The following is a 26070-nucleotide window of genomic DNA, read 5'->3' on the forward strand; positions in this document are numbered from 1 at the left end:
ATGATATTCAACCTGATTCTGATTCAATATTACCTGCTTCCATTGTGCCTCAAGGGATTGACTATTCTCTCATTGATCAACAGATCAACACTGAATTTGCTCTAACATGAGAATCCTGAAAAAGGGTGTATCACCTTATTGTAGTTTGCTATTTCACCCCCTTTAATTTGTAAATCAATCACATTACTTCTTATCCTTTAATTTTCTAAGAGAGCATACCCAAATTATACATAACCTCTTCTCATAAACTAATCCCTCAATCCTTATATTTGGTCTGGTTGTCTCCTCATGCTTCCTTCAATAATTTATTTTGTATTATGATGACCGTAACTGCACTTCATTCTTAATCTGCTTGCTCCAATGAATAATAAAGGGGTAGGATTGTTCACTATCTTGATCCATTATTGATATTTAAATGTCCAAATGGGCCCGAATCCTACCAATTCCCTTTCAAAAGTTCCAGTTCAAAGTTCAAATTAAATATATTATCAAAGTACATATATACGGTATCACCATATTCTACCCTGAGACTCATTTTCTTGCAGGTATTCACAGTAGAACAAATAAATACAATAAATCAGTCACAAAGACAAAGACAGACAAACAACCTGTGTGCAAATTTGGGCAAATACAAATAATACTAATAAATAAGTAAATAAATAATACCTAGAACTTGAAATCCAGAGTCCTTAAAAGTGAGTCCATAGGTTGTGAAATCAATTTAGAGTAGTGATGAGTGAAGTTATCTACACTGGTGATGGCTGAAGGGTAGTAATTATTCCTGAACCTGGTGGTGTGGGACCCTTCCTGGTGGTGTGGGACCCTTCCTGTACCTCCTTCCTGATGGCAGCAACCAGAAGAGAGCATGGGCTGGATGGTGGAGGTGCTTGATGATGGATACCCACCAATGACACCATGTTCATCCAGCCCATAGACTGCAGCAGTGGCACTTACTTGTGCAACCATGGGGCTCCCATTGATATGGAAGCTTCATCACTACAGTTGCCTCTTGGGATAATGTGCCCATGAGTGGCAAATGAATCTCAGCAGCACAGACTGAGGCCTTCATCTCATAGCCTTCTGACAGAAGGCCTTTGCCACAGTTAACATGCTGCTATTAAACAAATTAATTGGAAATAGTAATAGTAACTAAATAAGAAACCTCTTCATGCTGACAGTCAGCAGCTATGTTCCAATGAATGGATATCGTAAGGATGTTCCAGCTGTGAATGACATAAAAGTGAAGGACTAGATACAAAATGTATTCAACCCTTCAATTCTTCCTTTAGACTCAGTGATGTGTCCATGCTCAAAGTAAGAGGTCAGTTGTGCTTGTACTTGACCTGCAGAGCATTTCCTACCAGAGTACAGCATAGTACAGGCTCAGAAGGTCAGTACACACTGATACACAACCTGTAGGCAGCCAGCATATTCCTATGGACAGGACAGCATTCAGAAACCATCACTATAATTTTCTCATGCTTGACTTGCATTTACTTAATAACTTGAAGCACTCTTAATGGTACTTCCTAATTACTGTTAATCAGAACTGCCAGATCTCTGTATTAGTATTTGTCCATTTAGATAACTGTACCTTTCAGGATGTTAACCCCACTTAATTTCTTTACACTATAGAATTTATTATCATTTAGTTCAATTTCAGTATTAAGGGAATTGAGGGATAGCAGGCCAGAACTTTCTCCCTCTTCCCTTTTGAATCTGATATTCAGAGGAGGCAGAGAAATATGAGGGAGGCAAGATGGCAAGATGGAAAATATACAACACTTGTCTGTTCTCGCGGAGTCCTCTGTTATGCTGGACTCTGGGAAGAGTAGGATAGGGAGAGAATTGAAGGCCTGTGCAGGGAATCATTACATGACATTGCCCAGATCAGGTTGTTAAGATATGAATGAAAATCTGAGCTGCTGCGGATATTTTGACGTGGTGGCCCATGGTGTTCCTGAAGTGGTCAGTTGATGCAATGACATTAAACAAACCTCACCTGGGGTTGATGAGAGATGTTTCAATGCTGAATGATTAAAGGTTTGATTGGCTCGAAACATTATCCCTTTAAAACCTCTGCATGCCCATTGCAAGCTACTCTGATTAGACTGCAGTTCTCCACTTTATTGATGGTGGCCTCAACGCTGAAATGTCATCATCACCATTCAGCAGCAGGCCAGAGGGCTCAGTCCTGGGGAAAGTATGTTTTGATGTTGGGCAAATGGCAGATATGTTAGTGTGGTTCAAGTCTGGAAGTGCCCAGGACAATTTCCCAATGGTCACTAATTGACCCAGAACTGATTGCTGGCATGACCTAAGAAATGAAAAAAAAACTTTTATTTTCAGGTCCCACATAAAAAGCATAGACAAATGAGTTCAATTTCTAGGCTGATTTCCTTTCTAAGTTTGTTTATCAATAATAAATCGTATCTGAGCCTCTTCCAAATTCGAATAAAAGAAACCACAGGGCCTTCGCAGAAAGTACACAGTCAACAAACAATACCGGCTGTGCTATTTAATCAAAATACCACTAGCCTCCCGTTGACCTAATTAAGTAAAAAGGCACCCAAAGTGAAGCAGCAGTTAAAACCATGTTCCATCAGTTCACTACAGTGTCCAGGAAACAATCTGTTTTCCACAAAGTGCAACACGTGACATTCTTTTAAAAAAATTTAAGCAATTACCTTCAATTATCTAAACATGATTTTGTTAAATTCTGATTAGAAAACAAATACATTATTATTATTATTATAGTTTTACATGTTAGTGGGGGATATGATACCTCTTACTCTTAAAGTCAACTACAATGAAGTAAGAAAATGTTCAATAAACAAAATGCAAATTGACCTATCTATTCTCACAGGTAGAGCTATTTTTCAAGCAAATATGTTGGATTTGATTTTATGAATGGGAACATTAGTGTAAATTATGAAAATACTCTGTTTAACATACTGGAAACGATGTTAAATTTCACATTATAGTAATCATCACCCTGTGAGAGTCTGCATACTAACTGAATGACAATCCATTTATTCAGCAGGCTCTACAGAAATGATATGCTGGCTAACATGTACTCCAACTGGTACTTAGGCTAGCTTGAGTGCATTAGTTCCACCTTGCTAAGGCTGCCAGACATACGATATAAGGTCAAGCTGGAACATCGTGGAAATTCTAAGCACATTTGGAAGAAATTGTGTGGAGGAAATGTTTCAGATTAATGACCCTTCCTCAGGATATCCAAACTGGTTTCACAAATTTTCACTGTACAAGCTTTTGCATTTTGAAGGACAAGTTTTTCATTCTATAAAATATAGGAGCAGAAGTAGGCCATTTGGCCCATTGAGTCATCTCCACCACTCAATGATGGCTGATTTATTTCTCCTCTTAAACCTACTCTCCTGCTTTCATCCCATAACCTTTGACACCCTTACTAATTATGTATATATCAACTTTAATTATTATGAATGACGTCCTCCAAAGCAGTCTGTGGCAGTGAATTCCACAGATTCAGCACCTTCTGGCTGAAGAAGTTCCTCCTCCACTCAGTTCCATAGGGACATCCTTCTATTCTAAGGCTGTGCCCTCTGGTCCTAGACACTCCCACTATTGGAAACATCCTCCGTTCTTCCACTCTCTCCAGACTTTTCAAGGTATTTCTGTACATGTGACAATAAACTAATTCCAATTCCAAAATTTCCAACACACAACACATAATATTCCTGTCCTTCAACCGCCTAGCACATCAACTCATGGATTTGTATCCAATTATCTGAATTTCATTCTAATTGATAAATAATAATATCACTTTTCATCTGTATGCCTTCAAAAACACACATCTTTGCAATAAATATATGTATATGTTCAGAAACCAATTTGGGATACATTTCTATTTGCAATATAAGTATTATGTTTAGTACGGAAAAAAACAGCTACTATCAATAATTCATATTGTTGCTTGCGGGAGTCATTCATGCAACTTGGCTGCTACACTTGCTGCATTGATTATGGATGCAAGTGTAAAACTGGCCTGAGATCATAAAAGGTACAACTGAAATGCAAGTGTTGATATTCAATTCTTTGCTAAGTGCCAGAGATAGCTCTGGTGCATTCACCACTGGGGAAAATGGAATGTGGTCTGATCTGCTTGGGCTGAATTAAAATATGATATTGCTTTTGCAGTGCAGTGATCAATAAGCTGAAATATGAACTGCATATCTGAAGAATCACATCCAGTAATCAGTAAGATGGCAAACTGTGATGGACACCATGATGTAATTGATAGGTGACCATGAAATGGACCTGTTTTTTTTTGATGCACAACCCTGAACTTGAGATTACCCGGGTATTACTAGTTCAGAAACAGGCAAAGCAAGGATTAGGAGCTTCCACTGAACAATCAGGAGGGGCATAATTTTGACTTTGGACCAGGGGTTTGCAACTTTTTTTATGTCATGGACCAATGCCATTAAGCAAGGTGTCCCTGGACCCCAGGTTGGGGGAACCCCTGATTTAGACAATAGTGCTTTGGCAGCCCATTCAATATCTGTCCAGATCATATTTCCGTTGAAATCAAAACAACACACTGACAGTTTCAGCTGTTCCAAATTGATCCTAAACCATCCAGGATCCGACAGAATTGCTAAATTTCTAACCTGGATTGTAATGCAGGCTTCTCACTCCCTGTACTATTAGCACAACAAAATTAGGCATAAACTTGTAACATCATATAAAGACAAAAGCCTAGACATCCAAATACATTACCAAAGTGGACATGTGAAGAGGACTGATTGCCAGTTTATCGCCGTTCCGCAGACTATGATATTCAACTACACACAGAGCCGAAGACCATGCAAAATAAAATACATTTTGCAAACAGAAATCCGTGGAGAGGCCTCTTCCCCGTGATTGCAAGCACAGAAAGTCTAATGAGGCAACAGTGAAGATGAAAAGAAAACAATCAGCAGATATTTAAATACCCTTAATGCCAGGCAGCCCCTAAGTACATAAAACATAGAACAATAGAGCCCACTATCGGCCCAAGATGTTGTGCCGACCTTTTAAACTACTCCACGGTCAATAGAACCCTTGCCTCCTACATAGCCCATAACCCTCCTTTTCATTTCATTCATATGCCTATCTGAGAGTCTCTTCAATGTTCCTGATTTATCAGCCACTACCATCATCCCAAGCAGTGCATTCCTGGCATTAACATCCTCTGTGTTGAAAATCTACCTTTACCATCTTTCTTAAACTTTCCTCCACTAGATTAGGCTATTTAATTCTTGAAGAATCTCTCAATCCTTTGGTTATGAACTGCTTCGGTGTTTTTGTTCCACACGCCCTGTGCTTAATAGCAGTTCATTCCAAGTGACATCAGAAATAATGTCATATGTCTTCTGACATCACTGTCCACGTCCTATAATGTTGGAGTGTACATGCCTTATGCATGTGGCAGACCTCACGATGTGCCAGTTAAAGAGATGATTGAGTAGATGGAGCAGCAATAAGAAGTGTTTAAAGGAGAATAAACAGCTGTCAAGTAAGGATGTTTCAAGAGCCTTGTCACTAGAAGGAAGATGGCAACTAGTGAACTTGGAGAAAGCAGAAAGGAGACGTTCAAATATCACCGAAGGGTGTGTCGCTAGAATGGTTACCGAGGCAGGGATGAGTTGCTAATGACAGCAGTAACAGTCTACTTAAATAGAGTTCCTGTGACCACCTGCGTTTTTACAATTTCATTTACATTTTCTCTTCTGAAGATGGTGATTCAATGCTAAATTCAACACAGATCGTGTAAGCTGAGTTTGCTCACTGCTTGATGCGTAAGCCTCAAAAATGACTGCAGGGCAGGGCTTGATCTAATCCCCGCCTGCCCACATTCAGTTCCAGCATGGCAACAGGTACGGAGGTCGTACAGCTCTCTCAGGTTGAGATCAGGGCTGGTATGGCTCAGACAGCCCGAGATCAGTGCATGAATCCATACCGGCTTCCTCAAGATTATTTCACAGAATGTACTTGTCAATAAATTACTGGTGACAGTTAATTTGACATTACAATAGCATGCATTGAAAATTATGCAGAAAAAATTGTATGTGCAGATTTTGAGAGCTGGAAGAGAAATTTAATTTAAAAATGATGTAATTAGACTGTACAAACCTCTTCATATGCTTGGGAGAGCAATTGCTTTCAGGATCATCCAGCATGTCTTTCATGTGCATTGAGTTGTACGAATTGTAAGTATATTCAGTGTCATCATTGTACTCTGGACCAAGTAGTGTTCGCGCCCAGGTTCCCATGTCATATGGGGGTAGTGTACCTCCAAACTCTGATGGCAGATATTCTGGATGAATAAGCTGGTGAAGACTGTTCAAGTTGTTACCGTGAAGAAAAATCTGGAAAAAAAAAAGAAATTCAAAAGAATATTCATAAAATTGGGGTAAATTAAAAATTTGTCGTGTCAAATTGAATTTTACTTGGTCGACAAAAACAAATGTTTTCAATTAATTAAATACAACTCAATGCACCAATAATCAACATTTGTTAAGTGCAGAATTGTTTTTCCCAGTAAGTTATTTGTGGATGGATAGATAGATAGAAAGAACGAAAGAAATGTTATTATTTCTAGTGGAAAATCATTCCTGTTAGATGAAGTTGTGTAATTGAAGTTATAAAACACTGCAGATGATTAATTCTAGCTCAATTTCTCTGGACTTTGTGATGTCACCTTCTTCGCTCATTTCTTTTGATATTCTGTCTTCATAATTTTTAAGCCTATTCACTGCCAAGGTGGAGGTTCCAACAGGAGAACATTGATTCTGTTCATGGCATTAAAACATATTTCATTTCTCAAATAAGACTCATTGCTTTTTGCCAGGCTACAAACGTGGATAAATAAGAACAATTAGTCCATCTTAATCCACACATCCCAGAAACCTTAAAAAAAACTTTATTCATATGTTATATGTGGCAAACTTGCTTCAGCAGATCAAAATAATGTTTTTCCTTAAGTGACCTACATTTCAACAATGAAAGTTATCAAAAAATTTTGTACTGTTTAAAACATTGACTTCAATGGAAAAGATAAGACTTTGTATAAAATAACCTGCCATTTTGTAACACTGGGAAACACTAATTTCAGTAATTGAAATTAATTACTGCATTTAAGCCAATTTAAACTTTCCAAAAGAATCACCTTTTAGAAATAATAAAGACAATTACAGATCAATATTCAAAAGTAGTTAAATTGATATCACCTTTCTTTAAACTGCAATTAACTGAAAAATGAAAATAAAATCTACCAGGGCCAGTTTTAAAACACTTACTGATTCCTAATATTCCTTTCTTTCAGTTTATAATGCTTGACATTCATTGGGAGAAACCTCTTAAGCAGTTTTTTTTTACTTGGCAGCAAGGTTGATACAAGTGGCAATATTTCTAGTTAATTTGTGTAAAAATTAAAGAGGAGGAAAAGATTTTCAAGAATACAGAGGGACAGCAGAAAGCCTCGTCGCATCTAAAATGCATCTGAATGAACACCTGAAGAAGCATACCCTGCAAGTATTCAGGCAGAGAGCTAGGAAGAGTTAGCCCTACAGCTATTTTGGCTGGCAAGGACATGAAGGGCCAAAAGGCCTTAATTTCTACAGATTTTGTATCTATGTATTTATTTATTGATACAGCGTGGAGTAGGCCCTTCTGGCCCTCGGAGCCATACACAACCCTGATTGTACCCTAACCCAATCATGGGACAATTAACAGTGAACTATTAACCTACCCAGTACGTCTTTAGACTGTGGGAGGGAGCCAGGGAGCACTCAGGAAAGCCCACGCATTCCCCGGGGAGGACGTACAGAGACTCCTCACAGAAACGCGTCGGAATTGAACTCCAAAACGCCCCGAGCTGTAATTGCATCGCACTAAGTGCTGGGTTACCATGGCGCCCATGCCTGTGCCATGGCCACCCCTTGAGTTTGGAGAATGTAAAGAAAGATAAAGGATTTATGTTTTGATGCTAAGGAGTGAACCATGCATCTTCAGCTCTTGCTGTATTGCAGGGTTGGAATAAAAATCATTATCTAGCCCACAAGCAGAGCTGGAGAAGCCAAGTCAGTTAATGAGTACTTAACCACTTGGACTGCTGGACTAAATCTTGAGCTGAGTACATCTGTTATCTGGTTGCTTATAACTCTGACATATATACTCTCCAAAACTTCAAATCAAGGAACAACGAGTGGAGCTTAAATCACGGAAGCTCTAATTCATACAACTGTTTTGCTCAATGATTAATATTTGAAGAATGACCTTGCTGTTGCTGGATGGTATTCTGAAGTCCTCAACAATACATTACTACTAAGCTCAACAGTGACATCTTGTGGATGAAAGTAAACTCCAATAATCTGGTATCTCATTGTTCAGAAATATTTATGTTTCAGCATCTGGCTCACTAAATCTTTATTATCCTCAGATCCACAACTCCTCAGTTGGCTGTTTCAAGTTGAAACAGCCTGTGTTCTATTTCCAATGCTCCCTTTAAACTCACCAGGTTCACAGTAAAATATATTTTACCACATGTAAAATGTAAGAATGTAAAAAAGAGAGTGAAATAAAAGTGTGTTGGAGTAATAAGAGTACATCCAATTGTCCAGGAAATAGGCTGTTCCAGTGCCACAGAGCCCTGAGGTTGCCAGATAATCAGTTTTACTGTTATTCTTTTATCCATTATTAAATCTAGCCCACAGACCTTGATTTCCCCTTCCTTTGAGTTGTTTCATTAACCATTAAAGGCATACTCTGTATTGAAACAGAACAGTCCATACCCCAGCTATCATAGCTGCAAAATTTAATCTTTGTTGCCGGTTGTTTGGGTGAATCTAACATGACCGCTGAGCAGCCAAGAGTATGACATCAATCACCAGCCTAATGCTCCCGATGAGATATTTCTGGGGATGGATTCAGCAGCCAGGAAGCACCCACAGTGAACCTAATTTAAGTAGATTATCATATCTTCAAGTTAGTTTTGATTGATTTATCTTGCTATGGAAATGATTCTGCAAGGATCTGGTGCTTTCATGTACTGTTCTATGTCAGGAAGTGCCATGCCAGAAGCTTAAGAGGATTGTCTTCACTTCATTTCAAAGAGAAATCAAGTCAGGTCAGACATGCTCACGGCAGTGGATATGAATGGGGGAACTGGCAGCAGCCAAATGGAGCAGGGCAAATTACCAGCGGAAACTGGGAAGGCAACGCAGAGGAGAACTCAGAGAGGCCAGATTCAGGTGGAATGTTCAGGGAATATTTCTCCAAATGGTACAGAAAGAAACAATGAGAAATCACTGAAGCAGATCGTCAGGCGAGATTCTTCAAGCTGCTTCGTCAAAGATCTTTGTTTATTTTCATGCAAGTATTGGACTCGGTCAGTGAATAAGAGTCCAAATCCCGTCTTTTTTCCAACTTTGAACTTACAGGAAGACTCGGACCTTGGTTGGAAAATGATAGTTATCAGTCAGATTTCAAAAATGCCATTTGCTGGTCAACCGAAGCAAGAAAATGCTCAGGCTTCAATTTCTAACCTTCAACAGCAAGACCAATACTGCAGCTCCTACCATTAAAATTTTACAAATTACTATTGTCAAAACCCTTGGTAATGCATGTCGTGTGGCTACCGGACCAGACCAAAGGCTGGGTGATCAGTGATGAGGGGCTCACCTCCTTGCTTGGCACCATTGGCAGGATTAAAGCTGAAACATGATGGCAATCCACCGTACACCTGATTGTTGTGACAGATGGAGTTCAATACCAAAAGCGTGCAGTGATACAGTTAGGAATGTCAAACTAGAAGGAAGAGTACAAGGTTAATTGCAGGATCCTTAGCAGTGTGGAGGGATAGCGAGATCCAGGGTTCCATGTCCTCACACGAGTTAATGGGATGGTTAAGAAGGTGTGTGGTGTGTTGGTCTTCATTAGTTGAAGTATTGAGTTCCGGACTGTACGGTAATGTTGCAGCTCTATAAAGCTCTGGTTAGACCACACTTGGAGTATTATGATCAGTTCAGGTCACCCCATAGAAAGGATGTGTAAGGAGATTTGCCAGGAAGTTTCCTGGATTAAAGAACATGTCTTATGAGGAGAGAATGAGCAAGCTGGGGCTTTACTCTTTGGAGTGAAGGAGGAAGCGAGGTGACTTGATGGTGCATAAGATGATAGGTGGCATAGGTAGGGTGGATAGCCAGTGCCTTTTTCCCACGACAGAAATGGCTACTATGAGAGGGCATAATCTTAAGGTGATTGGAGAAAAATACAGGGGTACTTTTTTTTTTAAACATAGGGAGCTGTAGTTATGTGGAACTTCCTGCCGGGAGTGGTGGTAGAGATGGAGACATGAGGGAGATTAAAGAAACTCTTAGATAGGCACGTGAAAGATGGACGATGGAGGAGGTTAAAGGGTTGGCACAACACTGAAGAGCCTGCACTGTGCCGTAACGTTTTATGTTCTAATCACAGCTTCCATCAATACCCACAAAAGCCAAAAATCTCCAAACCAGTATGTGAACTTGGACGGTATCACTGAGCTAATATTCTGAGAGGACCATTGTCACAAGTACAAGAGTGGCTCAAAGTGAAGGTCACCACACTCTTCCCAGGGAAACTAAGTATTGATGATATCTTTGTCCTTGCCAGCAATAAAAGTCTACTGAAGCTTAGTGGAATGCATCGTTTCACACTAAATGATTATTTGACAAACAACACTGAATGTTATAATATTAAGACAAAGCGTCTAAAAATACAAAGTGTTAACACTGGGAGTTTATCATTCCCCATGAGGCTCTATAAAGGATCTATTATACAGATAGCATATCAATAAATTTGATCTGAACCATTATTAAAATCAAAAAATTAACTAAATCATTAATCCTTGGGAAAACGGTGTTTTAGTGACAAAAGTGCAACACAATCAGTTTTCCAAATAGTAATGGTTAGTATCTAATGCAGCCGGGGAACACCACTAATGGACAGTGTCAAAAGTGCCAATCATGTTGTCTGGAAGGTGGCATGTGCAGTTGCCCAGTTGCAGCTGCTCAAACTGGATATTGTATCAATTTAAGTTTGTCTCTGAGATTATAACGATCACTTTTGCTGTAATGAGGATTTAGATAGTGCCCAAAACTCCCATGGGATTGAACTTCTAACATCACATGCTACCAGGAGATGATTATTTACACAAGGTTCTTTAATGTGTTACTGAGTACTAAGTTGCTCGGCAGCATTGCTGTAGGTTTTAGTAGTGGCCTGCTGGCTGCTTCTCAGTTGTTAACTAGTTGTGGGCTGATTTGTAAAGAGGGAAATGAAGAGAGGGGCATTAAAAGTAAAATGTTCCTGCAAAGTTTTCTGCAAACATCTGTCTTCTCCCAAATGTTCAAAACTAAATCACGTTTGTTTTATTGATTCACATTAGTTAATACCATGTCAATTAAAAATTTAATTCATCTTTCAGAAGATTAAAATGGACTTTTCCCATACCTCACCTTGGATTTCAACAGAGGATGAGCTCAGATCAGAACAGCGTCTGATTCAATAAATCACTTATACTCACAGACACATGCAGACTAACCGATTCATCTCTCCCCGTAACTGTCTTTCTCCCCCATTCAACCAGGCAGAGGAGAGGTTTATTATTCTGAACCACGCTTGCAAACTAATTGTTAATTGCCATGCTGAATCATGTTTCCCATCTGTCTGAAATTTTAATTACCCTTTTTCTGGTCTTGTCTTTCAAGAATGGCTTTATTATCGTGAATAAAGCATAGATGTACCAAGGCTGGTTCACAAAATGGATGCCTCCAAAGCGTGCGGGGAAGCTGTCCTGCAGAGATCAGAGCACAGAATCAACTGATTAGTAACTTAAAACCACGGAAAATCTGCCACATTGACTGGTCTGTAAAATCAGAGCTGCTGGAAGGGAATACTCCCTCTTTAATTCTGATCTAATTTTTGCTTTTATTTGCTCTCAATCTTCAAAGAGCAATGAAAAGAATAAAGACTGCTTCTTTTCCACATTTAATGTCCAGGGTCCTCCAGTTTAACCTCTTACATTATAGAGCTCTAGTACTACAGGAACCTGTGTTTCCTAGGACTTGTTTTGATTTATATGGATTTGCCCACCCTCTTAAATCAGATTATGGTAACTGGAGGAGGCACTGAACAGCAGACAACCATGTGGTGGAGTGGTGTGTCGTGAGATCTGGTCTGTGATTTGTTTTCCAGCTGTGAAGAAGGACGTGTATGTGTCAGAAGGCAGACACTGACTGTACAGGAGAGGTATGTAGGTGTGCAGAGTGAGACATCTGAGGAAGTGCCATTGTAAAAGGAAGACTTCAAGAATGAACGTTGTAAAGTGGATTAGCTGCAATTCATCCAGGAGTAACGAGAAATTAAAATGGTATCGATGACTTGCAAAAATTAGATACATGCTCCCATATGCCTTTGGTTTGATATTCAACATCTTGTAGTAATTGAAATGAAGTTTTCTTTCATGTTCAGTTAAGGCAAACAACAAAACCAAATACTGTCTGCGTTTGCATTTATGGTGAAGATCCTGGCAACATCGATGCTGCAAAATTACACTGAGATTATCAATGGTGATCTGACAGTAGTTGCTGAAAATCCTTCATCTCACAGATGGAGATGAATTAAACTTCAAGGAAAAAGTAAAAGTTTCCAACATTATCAGCATCTTGTAAGAAAGGCTAATTTGTATGATATCTTCAACTATCTGAAATCAAATCTGGTACTGTCTCTTCTGTCCTTAGTACCTTTTTAACTCACTTTTCAGATTGCTGTCCCAACTTTCCTTATAGTTTTCGGTGTGTTTGCTTTCTCTACCCCATGATAGATTTTTAGTCAATCTCACCTTTTGAAGCTAACTTATTAACTTGTAATATTAATAATCTTTTTTTTAATTGTTCCTGATTTTTTTAAATGTGGTCAGTCTTTTCTAGTCTGCAATCATCTGGCACCTGCTCTCCAAACCTAAAATAAAAACAGGAAAAACTGGAAATACTGGATCAGGCAGCATTTGTAGGGATAGAAACAGAATTAACGGCTCAGGTCACTGACTTATCATCAGAGCTCAGTTAATGTCTATATTTCAGATTTCCAACAATTTTAGTTTATTGCTTTTTAATGTCCCATATCCAGATAGATTATAAGATTAAAATCAACATTCATTTTGGTCAGTGGCTGAGTCAATGGTCAATGGGTTCAAAACTCAATCCAGAGAATCACAGGATCATTTTGACACAGAAGGAAGACCTTCAACCCATTGGCACCACTTGGACCCCTTATCTGATTAGTCCCATTCCTTGGAGACCAAAAACTTGTATACACAAGAGGATATGAAATAGAAGCAAGATTAGACCATTTGGTCCCTTCGCCATGCAATAAGATCTCTGCGGTTATTTGATCTCATGACACTACCTTACACAAACACATTTCACTGATTCCGTGCATCATTAGAAATTTAACAATTTCTGTCTTAAGCATACTCAGCGATTCAGCCTCTTTGGTGGAGAAGTCCAAATGTTCGCCCACTTCCAGGTGAGGAAATCTCTTTTCACCTCTTGTCTGAATGGCTGAGCCTTTATTTGGAGACCTCTGCTCTTTTAAACATTGCATTTACCCTCTCAAGTCCTGTAAGAATTTATGTGTTTCAATAAGGTCACCTTTCAGTCTTCTAAGACGGTACAGGCGCAGTTGGTTTAATTTCTCCTCTTTCAAGAACTCCATCCCAAGAACGTGGTGACCATTTGCTGCACTTGACTGTTGTATTTATGGGCCTTTAGGTAGGGAGACAAATATGTAGTTGCAGCCTCTATATAGCTACATCTAATCATACAGATATCCTATATAAATAGAGCATGGCATCTTTATTCTTGTAATAAAGGCCAACATATCGATTATTGTTCATTGTACCTGCATTATAATTTCAGTGCTTCTGGTGTCAGGCTATCCCTCATATTTTCCCACTTTATATTCCATGAAGCACATCCTTATCCATTCTCTTACAATGCCAATAGCTCCCTGAAGACTATCTGCATTCTCCTCGCAATCCAAATGTCACCCAGTTTTATATCATCAGTAAAGTTGGCGATATTTGAAGATGTTCTATAGGTCAGTTGTGGAGAGCGCCCTCTTCTTTGTGGTGGCGTGTTGGGGAGGAAGCATTAAGAAGAGGGACGCCTCACGTCTTAATAAGCTGGTAAGGAAGGCGGGCTCTGTCGTGGGCAAAGTACTGGAGAGTTTAACATTGGTAGCTGAGCGAAGGGCGCTGAGTAGGCTACGGTCAATTATGGATAACTCTGAACATCCTCTACATAGCACCATCCAGAGACAGAGAAGCAGTTTCAGCGACAGGTTACTATCGATACAATGCTCCTCAGACAGGATGAAGAGGTCAATACTCCCCAATGCCATTAGGCTTTACAATTCTACCGCCAGGACTTAAGAACTTTTTAAAAGCTATTATTAGTGCTTTTTGAGATAGTGATTTAGATGCATATCATATTTTTTACTGAGTTAAGTATTGTATGTAATTAGTTTTGCTACAACAAGTGTATGGGACATTGGAAAAAAAGTTGAATTTCCCCATGGGGATGAATAAAGTATCTATCTATCTATCTATCTATGAACAGCTCCAGCACACCACCATATATCATTAAACCCAGCCTCCCAAGCCAAAAGTAATTTGTTTATCTTACCCTCTGTTTTCTGTCCAGAAACTAATTTTCAAAGTGCGCTAGTATGTTATGCACAGACCCCCCCAACCTTTTTGGATAAGGTGTTACAAAAGATTACTAATTTTATTAAAAATCCAAATGAGCCACATAAACTGGTTCATCCATGGTGTTTCTGTTGATTACCACCCAGATCTGTCAGACTTCACCCACCACACACCCCCACCCCCGATCCCTATGCCAATTCCCAATTATTCTTTCTTCAGATTGGCTGTTGCTTTATTTTTTATCTTTATTTCAAATCAAGTAAAAAATCAAGTTTAATTATTATTCAACCATACATAAATACAGTGTTCCTCTGGGGCCAAGGTGCAAAGCATACATATCACATGACTCAAAATAGCAAGCAAAAAATAGTCACGCAAGAAAATGTGTGTGTGTATATATAGCCCAAGTCCCTGTGCGACTGTCCCGCAGATTGATAGTGCAGTCCTTGGCAGTGCTTGGCCACTGCAATCCAGCCTGTCATTTCACAAATTGAACAATAGAGGGCAGCACCAACAGAAGCAGCCAGCCCCCAATTGAGCATGGATGCCATGCTACACAGCCTCCGGGAGCATCTCCTCTCCTGGACGGCAACAGACGGCAACATAGTCCTCTCAGCTTCCCCACCGTCTGCAACACCACCAAACAAGGGCAACAAGCCTGCGGCATCTTACATAATCACTGTTCAACAGAGTCTTCCAATCGCAAGAGAAACATCCAGTACAATCACCCATGGGTCACATACATTGAACTATAAGGTAAAGTGTATCATTTTGCATCAAATAAAATTAGCAAGGATTGTGCTGGGTAGCCCACAAGTATTGCCATGCTTTCTGCGCCAGCATTGCTTGCTCACAACTCATTACTCATATCTGTATATCTTTGGAACGTGAGAACTCGGAGGAAACACATGTAGTCACAGAGAGAATGTATGAACTCTCTACACACTGTGGTGGGAATTGATTCCTGATCTTACCACCTGTACTGTAAAGTGCTGCGCTAACCTCCACACTACCATGCTGCCCTGCCATCACAGGCTCAGATTTCCTGATCATAGCAATCTCTTGCAAGTCCTGAAGAAGGGTCTCGGCCTGAAACGTTAACTGTTTATTCATTTCCATAGATGCTACCTGGCCTGCTAAGTTCCTCCATCATTTTGTGTGTGCTGCTTTAGATTTCCAGCATCTGCAGAATTTCTTGTGTTTATAATCTCTTGTTATGATCTTTTCTACATATCTTCTATCTTTACTCATTATTTCAAATCTGTCTCCTCACATTCTTGATGTTTTGCTAATGGGAACAGGAGTTTATGTCTTATTGTTTTATTTAAACCCATCATGATCTTATTCATCAAGTTTCCTTCAGCCTTCTTTACTCCAAGGAGAACAGCCCAGATTTGCCAGTCTCTAAGACTTTGACATGCATCTAGAGCAGGTGTTCCCAACCTGGGGGTCAAACCCTTTGCTTAATGGTATTAGTCTATGGCATAAAAGAGGTTGGGAACCCCTGAACTACAGTGGCCCAGGAGTGAACATAATAATCTCCCACTTAAGTACTTTACATGTCTTGACCATCAAATATAAGGTAACTTTGCAGAACATTATGGAGTTATATCATTAAACCAGTTGCCTTTTCATCTCGCAGATCTTACTTCAAAACATTAGTTTATGTTCCCAGTCAATATTTATCTTTTCAACAAAACCATTAAAGGAACATCACCATTATTGACTTATATCTGCTGTTGTTTGTGAAATTTTACTGAACATAATTTGGCTGCCACTTAACCACAGGAACTGTCCAGAAGAAAAGCTTGATTACCTTTAAAGCATTTTGAGACTTTGATGTCTATGTAAATACTATTATTTTCTTCCTGGATAAAAGACCTAATCTAGCATCCACACTCTGCTACCTGTACTGTCTCTATTAAGACTCTGAAATAACGCAGAGCAGTACTACCATTTAGATTATCAGATCTGTTGAAACATAAATGGATCAAAAAGATTCATTATCTAAAATGCCAAAACAAATACTGTTGAGGTTGGAAATATGAATGTAAATAGGAATAGTTTGAAACCTTTGACATGCAGTGCAGTTATTAATTAACTTTATGACATTTTATGAAGGGAAGGGGAGAAATGTATCACATTCATCCACATAGAATGTAAATGTGCTGCTGGAAAACTGGAATTGATGTTGGAGGCAAAAATTTGAGCTCAAATGTCTATAATGCGGGGGAACAGGGATATGGAGGAATTTAAGGTGGGGGGTTATATATGGGAGGCAGGGTTTAAGGGTCAGCACAACATTGTGGGCCGAAGGGCCTGTACTGTGCTGTATTATGCTATGTTCTATGTAACTGTTCCTCAAGCTTCATTGAGCTTATTGATGGAGACCTTCTCATCATAAGCTTTGACTCTTACTGATCAAGAACCTATCAACCTCCACTTTAAATATACCCAATGACTTGGCCTCAGCAGTCATCAGTGGCAATGAATTCCACAAACTCACCACCTTCTGGCTGAAGAAATTCCTCCTCATCTGTTCTAAAGGGACATCCTTATATTCCGAGGTTGTGCTCTCTGGCCCAAGACTCCCCCACTATGGGAAACGCTCTTTCCATGTCCACTCTATCTAAGCCTTTCAACAGATTTCAATGAGGTTCCCCTCATTCTTCTAAAATCTAGTAAGAACAGGCCCAGAGCCATCAAATGCTCTTCATAACTTTGCCCTTTATTTCTCAACATCATTGTTGAGAACTTCCACTGTACCCTCTCCAAAGGCAGCATCCCTTCTTGGATAGGGGGCCCAAATCTTTAGGAAGATTACCTTAGATTTTTGTTAAACCACTTCCCAAGGGTCCCAGTTGCACAACAGCCCTCATCAGTCCCTTTGTGAATCTTTATTGCCGCAGACTTGTATTTAACTTTACACTCAATAGCCTGAACCCAGTGAACTACTGTTACCAATTCACACATTGGATATTATGAGAAAGAACTTATTTAAAAGAATGTGAAGTCATCCACTTTAGAACATATGACAGCAAAGCAGAGTTCTTTGTTAAATGATGAGAAATTGGATAGTGTTAATGTTCGAAAATATGCTTGAAGGCCATAATAGATGTACAGCTAATGAGCTGGAAAGCAAACAGTATGTTGTTCTGATAGGGTCTGATTACAGGAGTAAGGAATTCCTATTGCAGTTCTATAGGACCTGGCATATTGTGTATAATTATGGTCACCTTACCTAAGAAAGACTACTTGCCGTAGAAAGAATACAGTAAAGAACATAGAACAGTACAGAACAGGAATGGTCCTCAGGCCCACAATGTTGTGCCAAACTAAAACCCCCTCGGTTTACTGGGCTGGTTTCAAATGTTATGGGTTTGCTATAAGAGAAGTTGAATCAACTGGCGCTGTTTTCAGTAAAGTTTAGAAAAATATCAGGAGATCTAAATGAAATGTAACACTTTTAACGGGCTTGTCAGCTTGACATAGGAAGAATATTTTCCTGGACTGAGGAGTCCAGGATCATGGAACAGGCCATTCCAGACAGAAATGCAGAGAACTTTCCTCACTCAGAGGGTAACCCACGTTTGGAGTTCTCTGCCCTGCCCCCGTGGGATGTGGAAGTTCACTGGCCTCCTTCAAAATGGAGTCATTAGATTTTTGGCATTTAGGGAATCAAGGTATATGATGATAGTGATGAGAAAACTAAAACTTCAGTCAGGTTCTTTACAAAATGGAGAAGACAGCACACTCCTGCTCCTATTTCGTATATTAAAAACTGGATTGGTCAAATAAACTGGAAGCACACTTTCTCTCTTGACATGGGCAGAAAAGTAAAAGTGAGTATAAATTAGTATTCAATTGATACCAGCACATAACTGTTATTAAAGACAATGAATAGAAGAATGTAGAAACTTAGCTTGTTAATACGTTATATGAGTTATGCAATTTGTAAAATAATCTGCTTATTCTACATCCCATATGGCTTTTCTGACAAGCTCTGTTTGCATTCTGTAGCAAAACCTAGCAAAATGATTTCATGATTCTTTTCTTCATCTTCAAATTCCTCCATTTTATTAAAATGCTAGTTTTCAGCTATAATGTGTGTGCATATTTGTTCTATTAACTGGGGACTATGTTAGTTTCCTGCCCCTTTTGCTTTATAATCCTGTTCAAAAACTTCTTATTTTCTTCTTTCCCTGATCATAGCAGCCATTTTCTTGTAAATATTATAGGAAGTTTACATATCCCAAGCACAAACAACTTCTCTGCACAGATATTGATTGACTGTGGGTTTCTAGGTCCAAAAGTATTTGTCAGGGCAGCCTCCCTGCAGAAGTCCTTCAAGTTCTATTGACAGAGGAAGTAATAGTATTTGCTATTAGCTCTAATTAGTGTTGTTTAATAACTAGATTATAAGAGATGTTTATAACAGTTGATGGCAGAAATTAACACATTCACATAGCAGACGGACGTGTTTCTAACACCTTTGATGGTTTTATAATAACTGTAATGTTTTACTGAATGGTTCTGAATTGATAAGGATTTAATTTAACACTAAAGATTTCAGATATATATATTTCTGACATTTTTAAGATACCCTACACAAAAGTTTTTAGATAGTTAGATGCAATAGAATTAATACAATGGGTTTTCTCCATATCATTGTGATGAGAAACTTTGGACCAGTGCTAAACATCACTGGAGGACCACTGTTCGATACCAGCCTGTGGACTGCTGCCATTTACTAGCTCAGCCCTGCACAAAGATCTGGCTAGGTGGCCTGTTTGCTGGAACAAACTGGCACCAGTGTAGCTGATAATCCAAAATTGGTGAGGGAATTTTTAAAAGAAAAGAAGCTGTTATGCTTAAGCATCAACTACATGGAGCAAACTGAAGAAACTGGGGGTCTGCCTATTTACCTTTGATATTGTTTAATTTAAATCAAAAATAATTTTAACAGATTAATAGATTTCTCAAACTGGAGATCAGCTGGACCTTATGAAGACATTATGGCACACAACTCTCCACATCTCCACACAGGATGAGCCATTTCTCCCTCTGTTCATCCCCACTTAGCAATTACCTCAGTGTATCTCAATAGTAAATTTTCAAGCTCCACCTACAGCATGGCTGGGGGAAAGAAATGCTGCGTGTTTTTCAACTGATGGGTCTTTACATGGTAAGAACACAAAGCAAAAACTTAACAAGGTCACCTCTCAATGGATCTAAAATCTGGTCATTGGAAAATGCACTGACAGTAGCCCGAGCAGCACGTGAACTGGATGCAAGGATTTTGCACATAATTTCCTCATCTGTGGTTCTGCAAAGCCCAGTACTCTGACTAAAAGGTGTCAATGAATTTATTTTTTATTAGTCTTAATGTGGAACCATTCTTCACCCCATAGCACCAGAATTTCCTAGTGGTGGATACAGCCCAGTTCATCATAGGCAAAACCCTCCCCACCATTAAGTAGATTTACACGAAGAGCCGCCTCGGGAAATCAGCATCCACCATCCAGGCCATGCCTTCTTCTCACTACTATCATCAGGCAGGAGGTACAGAAGCCTTAGGTTTCCCACCACCATATTCAGGAACAGTTCAACCATCAGGCTCCTGAACTGATGTGGGTAACTTCATTCACCATTACTTTGAACTAATTCTATGACTTACAGGCTCACTTTCAAGGACTATTTACAACTCATGCTCTCAGTATTATTTTTATTTGCAGAGTTTGCTTTTTATACATTAGTTGTTTGTCGGTCTTTGTATGTTTTTGTAAAATTCTACTTGAACTTCATTTTCCTGTAAATGCCTTCAAGAAAATAAATCTCAAGGTAGTATTTGGTGAGATACAGGTGTTTTACTTTGATAATAAATTTTCTTTGAACTTTGAATTTTTGAACTTCCTTCACTAACATTCTTCAGATGCAGGGTAACTAGGAAAAGTCCTGTTAATGTTTACTCCTGCTTGCCAAGCTCTTATTTCCCAGAGTAGTTCTTGACTCTTTGCTCATAGTAACAGGATTTCTCTGATCACTGCCTTCTGCACGACCGACCTAATTTTTGTTTTTGCTGATTGGTTTCCACCAGTTCTACACGATGACCTCGGCATGAAGCACAACCCCTTTCTTCCTCGCTGTTTCCTTTGGGATATTTTTGATCTTTCCTCGTCAGTCTGGATGTTGCACATACGAGTACAAGAAAAGACTTGCTGATATGTGACCTTTTGCTTCCCTCTAGCCTCTAACCTCCCCTTTTATTCTATTTTTCCCAGGACCACACAGTAGAAAATTGCTTTTCCCCCCTCTCGTGGTACCTTAGCTGGAAATGCACAAAACTTTTGATCTATTGAAAATGGACCAAAACAATTAGGCTGCCTCCTAATCTAATAATATTCTGGTGGGCCACAGAAGTGTGGAATTCCTTGTGCAATTTTTTATTGCTAAATCATTGAAGTTTTAATACTCAAGCTTGTTGGCTTTCAATTTTTTTTTCCTTTTTTATTTACCTCAACCCCTTTGTGGCACCCTATTTAACTTTTTTACTCTGATCCTTTTAATTAAAGTAACTTATTTTATTGCACCTTATCTATACTTCTCAATTTGATTATATTTTACTTGTTACCACTACTGAATCTTACCGAGGCCAAGCAGCTTTCTTTTGCTAAAGTCAGCCAAGTCTGTTCTAAAAAGAATACTTGAGGGAAAAGACATAATGGCTGTGAACAACTGGGCTTCCAGTTTCTTCCCCTCATGACTGGGAAGTGTCTTAACGTCTGCACTGTGCCCTTTACTGATGTGGAAGTCACCTCTCAAGAAGCTACATCCTTTTATTGTGCTTTATTTAAGTAATGCGCCAATGGGACAAGTATTATATTTGCTCAAGCTGCGGAGATTACAGTTTGTAAAACATTGAAAGCTCTCATTCCATAATCGAGAAGGAAAATAAGCATGCAGAATCACTAACCTGCAAGCCCTCGATGGCTAGTCTTAGTATACTGGGAGTCAGTTTGGAGGCTTGTTTGAATGTGAAATTACTCCAGTCTATAATTAGCACAAATCCATTTATCTGTAACTCTGGATCTTCAATAAGAATTTCCAGGGACAGCAGAATAGCTCGGAGAATGTCCACAAAGGTATTCCTGAAAGAGAGGGCCATACAAGCATAAAGGGATCAGAGTTCTCCTCCATGGTCTGTGGAGCATCGTTCTGAAACAAGATAGGAACTTCGAGATTTCACTGTTGAAAGAATATATTTCAACTAATAGCAAACACGAGGAAATCTGCAGATGCTGGAAATTCAAACAACACACACAAAATGCTGGTGGAACACAGCAGGCCAGGCAGCATCTATAAGGAGAAGCACTGTCGACGTTTCAGGCCGAGACCCTTCGTCAGGACTAACCGAAAGGAAAGATAGAGATTTGATAGTAATGGGGGGAGGGGAAATGCGAAATTCCCAATTCATCATTTCGCATTTCCCCCTCCCCCCACTACTTTCAAATCTCTTACTATCTTTCCTTTCGGTTAGTCCTGACGAAGGGTCTCGGCCTGAAATGTCGACAGTGCTTCTCCTTATAGATGCTGCCTGGCCTGCTGTATTTCAACTAATAGCTCATTTTTTCTTATACATATATATCATTTTCCAAACCAATACTAAAATCCTGAATTATTTTTTTCCAAATTCAGACTTATAATAGTTCAGATTCTCCACAGCTTTTTGATATTATTAGGATCAATTTATAATGCACAATCTGATAAAATTAGACTGTTTTTTGGTGCTCATACAGTTCCAGGTCCATGCTATGGCAGATTTCAATTCCAGTGGACTGTTTGTAGTTTACTAGTTGAAAATGAAGCTGTGAATAGAGTTCTCAAGTGGCACAAGATGCCTACAGCATCACAGCATCCAACAGATCCACCCCACTGACCTCCCAAACACAGGCTGTACATAAATCATGCAACTGCAGTCTGGGGAGGACCTACAAATATTTCACTCAGTACCATTAAATATTGAAAAGTTTGTTATAAGGACATTTGTTAGTTCTTTTGTATTAATGGGAAGCAGTTTTGGCCTAATATAAACCCAGCTCCAGTTTTGGAAAGAGTGTGGAACGAGTAACTGTGGAAATGAGTGTCCCTGTGCTACAACAGCATGTCTAATGCAGTATAAATGCAATCAGTGCAAAGCAAAATGCTAAAATAACTTTTAAAGAAAGGATGTTTTTAATTTTTCAAAGCTAACATTAAAATGTACATAACATTCAGTCCAACAACCATGGAATACCACACTGGTATAAGTCAGTGTGGGTGGTCTTGTATAAATATCTATAAATGCCAGTCTTGGACTAATACATTTAATATAACATTGTCCATGTTTTACACATTAGCAGCTTCTTGTAAAAAGAACCTTTTATCAAGGGTGTAGTTATGCGTTCGCTATGAGTTGCTCCTGGGTGAACTCAAAATGCATTTAAAATTTAATGGTGAAAGTGAAATTTATAGGTACATGAGCACAGAGCCAACTCCTGCTTCTTAAGAGCTCAGCCTGTAGCCAAGCTGTATAAATCAAATTTTGCCAGGCTAGGTATGGTTTCTTAACTACTGGCTTCCGCTACAGTAGGAATGAAGATTAAATCTTTTGAGAAAGGAATAGTTAGAATTTTAGCTTTATTCGTTGCCTGTCCCAAACCTCAATAGATTGGACTTAAAACAACACTGAATGCTCTTACAAATGAGGCATATAAATTATAATTCTATTTTTTCCTTAACAGATGCAATTAGCATCACAAATTGCTAAAATACCATTTCGGGGGGGGCGGGGCGGGGGAAGCACTCAGAAACAAGGAATTAACTTTCACTGGAACACACACAAAATGCTGGAGGAACTCAGCAGGTCAGGCAGCATCTATGGAAATGAATAAAGAATTGACATTTTGGGCCTTCTTCAGGACAGGAAAGGAAGGGGGAAGACACCAGAATAAAAAGGTGGGTGGAGGGGAAGGAGGACAGCCCGATGGATAGAAAAGGTAAAGGCCTGAAGATGGAGGATCTGAGAGGAGAGAAGAGACATGAGAGAAAGAAGAGGAGGAGGGAAGCCGGGGGAGGTGATAGGCAGGTGAGAAGAGGTAAGGGGCCAGAGTGGGGAATAGAAGACGAGTGGCTAGGGAGGCAAAAACTTCTTTAACCAGAAAATCGATATTCATGCTATCAGATTGAGTTTCGTCAGCATTTTGACTGTGTTGCCTTGGACTTCCAGCATCAGCAGAATTTCTTAAGTTTATTATTAAGTTTCATTGGTGCTTGTGTGTGTGTAAGAATTGGGTATCATCTATACTCAGCTCTTGTCATTCCATTCCACTGACTTTAACAAAACTAAATGGCCAAGAGGAGAGGACTTTCAGTCACCAACACTCTCAAATGTATCTAGAAATATTGATCAAAGACGAATTTGTACATACATCAGTTATGCAAGAAAATATTGCATTATATTTAAATCCATAATGCTGGAGCACAACCAAGAAAATGGCCTAAAATTAGATATCATAAACAATAAGTTTCCAGGGTTTCTTAAATATGAATCCTCATCACAAGCCATTCTAAGCAATTCTTTTCCAATGTATTTCTAAGAAGCCTACCCACATTCTGAAGTCAGAAACTAAGCTACTGAAAAGAAGAACTGTTTAAAATATGCAGCATTCTTCAACAAGTAGTTAAGGTTATTATGATGTAATATTTGGGAGAGATCTACTTTTAACACAACACATTAAATGTAAGTAATATTTAACTGTGTGTTATAGGACATGGAGCTGAAATGCACTGGACCTTCCAAGCAAAGTCATATTTCAGGATTAATTTGAATAGCTGCTGTAAGTACTGTAATTGTCAATTTAGGTAGAATTAATTTTGTCTCCTGAATTATCTTAAGGAGAATTCTTTGTCACAGATGGCTGTGGAGGCCTTCACTGAGGATATTTAAAGCGGAGGTTGATAAGTTCTTTAATAGTAAGGGTGTCAAAGGTTATGGGAAGAAGGAAGGAAAATGAGGTTGTGTGGGATAATAAATCAGCCATGATGAAATGGCAGAGAAGACAATGGGCTGAATGGCCTAATTCTGCTCCTGTGTTTTATGGGCTTATGGTCGAATAATGTTAGTTGTTCTGCAGTATTTGCAGCTTAAGTGATTTGTTGTGCTAATATTTCGTAAATCAGGATCCAATCAAATGATCATGACTAGACTTGCTACTGGATTCATGTGGTATCAAATATAAATGTGTAGGCTTTTGCAAATAAAACAAAGTGAGGCATTTTAAGTTTAATGAAACCCATAATACATTTTATTGTACTCCATAATGTAAACACAAAATCTCATTAAAATGCTTATGTAATAACTCCTTAAAGTGAATCCCCAACTCAGTGTCGGTGGTAGTGAATTATGTACATTTTTCCAATTACATTACCCTACACAGGCTACCCCCCTACCCGACAAAATTCACCAAAACCAGCATTGTGAGGCTCTCTGGAGCTCAGGTGAGCCACCTGGCTCGTCCAGAGATGAATTGACAGGCTCATGGTCATGTTGTGATGCCAGGTGCATAGCAGTGGAATGCTCCAAACCTTGGGCTGGTTTAAGGTGATCTACTGAAATACATTCAGGTTTACCTTTCTTAGATAGGATAAAAAGTCTTTTCTCCCCATTCCAATGCGTGGAACACACCAGCATAAGGGAGCCTAAGGGGATGCTGGTGTGCATCCTGGCAGACGAGAACGAACAAGGCAGAATGTAGGTCAACAGGGACCCAAGAGTGCTGTACATGATGGGAGGTGGGAATAGGTGAAAAGGAATTGAATGGGCCAACCAGGCAGTTAGGGATGAAATCACCTGGCATTTGTAACGACTGCCCATAAACCTACTCAGCCATGGACGACTGCGGATCCTCTGAGTGCCAGCAGGACCCAGGGGAATCCTCAGAGCAGCCTTTAGGGAGCGGTCAAACTGCTCGCGTAGGCCGTCGGACTGCGGTTGATACGCCGCGGTGTGATATAACCTAATGCTGAGCTTCTGGGCCTTCGCAGCCCAGAGGTCTGAAATGGGGACGGCAGTCAGAGGAAATATCAGGTGGGGTGCCGAACCAGGCTGCCCAGGTGCTGATGACTGCCTGATCCACAGCTGCGGCCATCGCTGTTGCCAAAGGGTGACCATGGTAAGGAGGGACGTGAAACTGGGGGAGGGGGGAAAGGACCAGCAGTGTCCACATGGACGTGGTCAAACCATCGCTCAAGGA

At 39.5% G+C, this 26070-nt stretch overlaps 1 protein-coding gene across 8 annotated transcripts in view; it reads right to left on the minus strand.

The window, feature by feature from the left end:
• The window catches only part of LOC140725864 (clavesin-1-like), a 131205-nt gene that overhangs the window by 15135 nt on the left and 90000 nt on the right, over nt 1-26070 (minus strand). For 7 of the 8 annotated variants that reach the window (XM_073041817.1, XM_073041820.1, XM_073041841.1 and 4 more), the window contains 3 exons: nt 21753-21927; nt 11753-11863; nt 6160-6395 (listed from right to left, as the gene is read on the minus strand). In XM_073041817.1, the coding sequence (XP_072897918.1) occupies nt 6160-6395; nt 11753-11863; nt 21753-21927 (522 nt within the window). The remainder of the gene's footprint in view (nt 1-6159; nt 6396-11752; nt 11864-21752; nt 21928-26070) is intronic. The other variant, XM_073041849.1, reaches the window with a different exon arrangement.

The sequence above is a fragment of the Hemitrygon akajei genome, chromosome 1, assembly GCF_048418815.1.
Source record: "Hemitrygon akajei chromosome 1, sHemAka1.3, whole genome shotgun sequence".
Classification (NCBI taxonomy): domain Eukaryota; kingdom Metazoa; phylum Chordata; class Chondrichthyes; order Myliobatiformes; family Dasyatidae; genus Hemitrygon; species Hemitrygon akajei.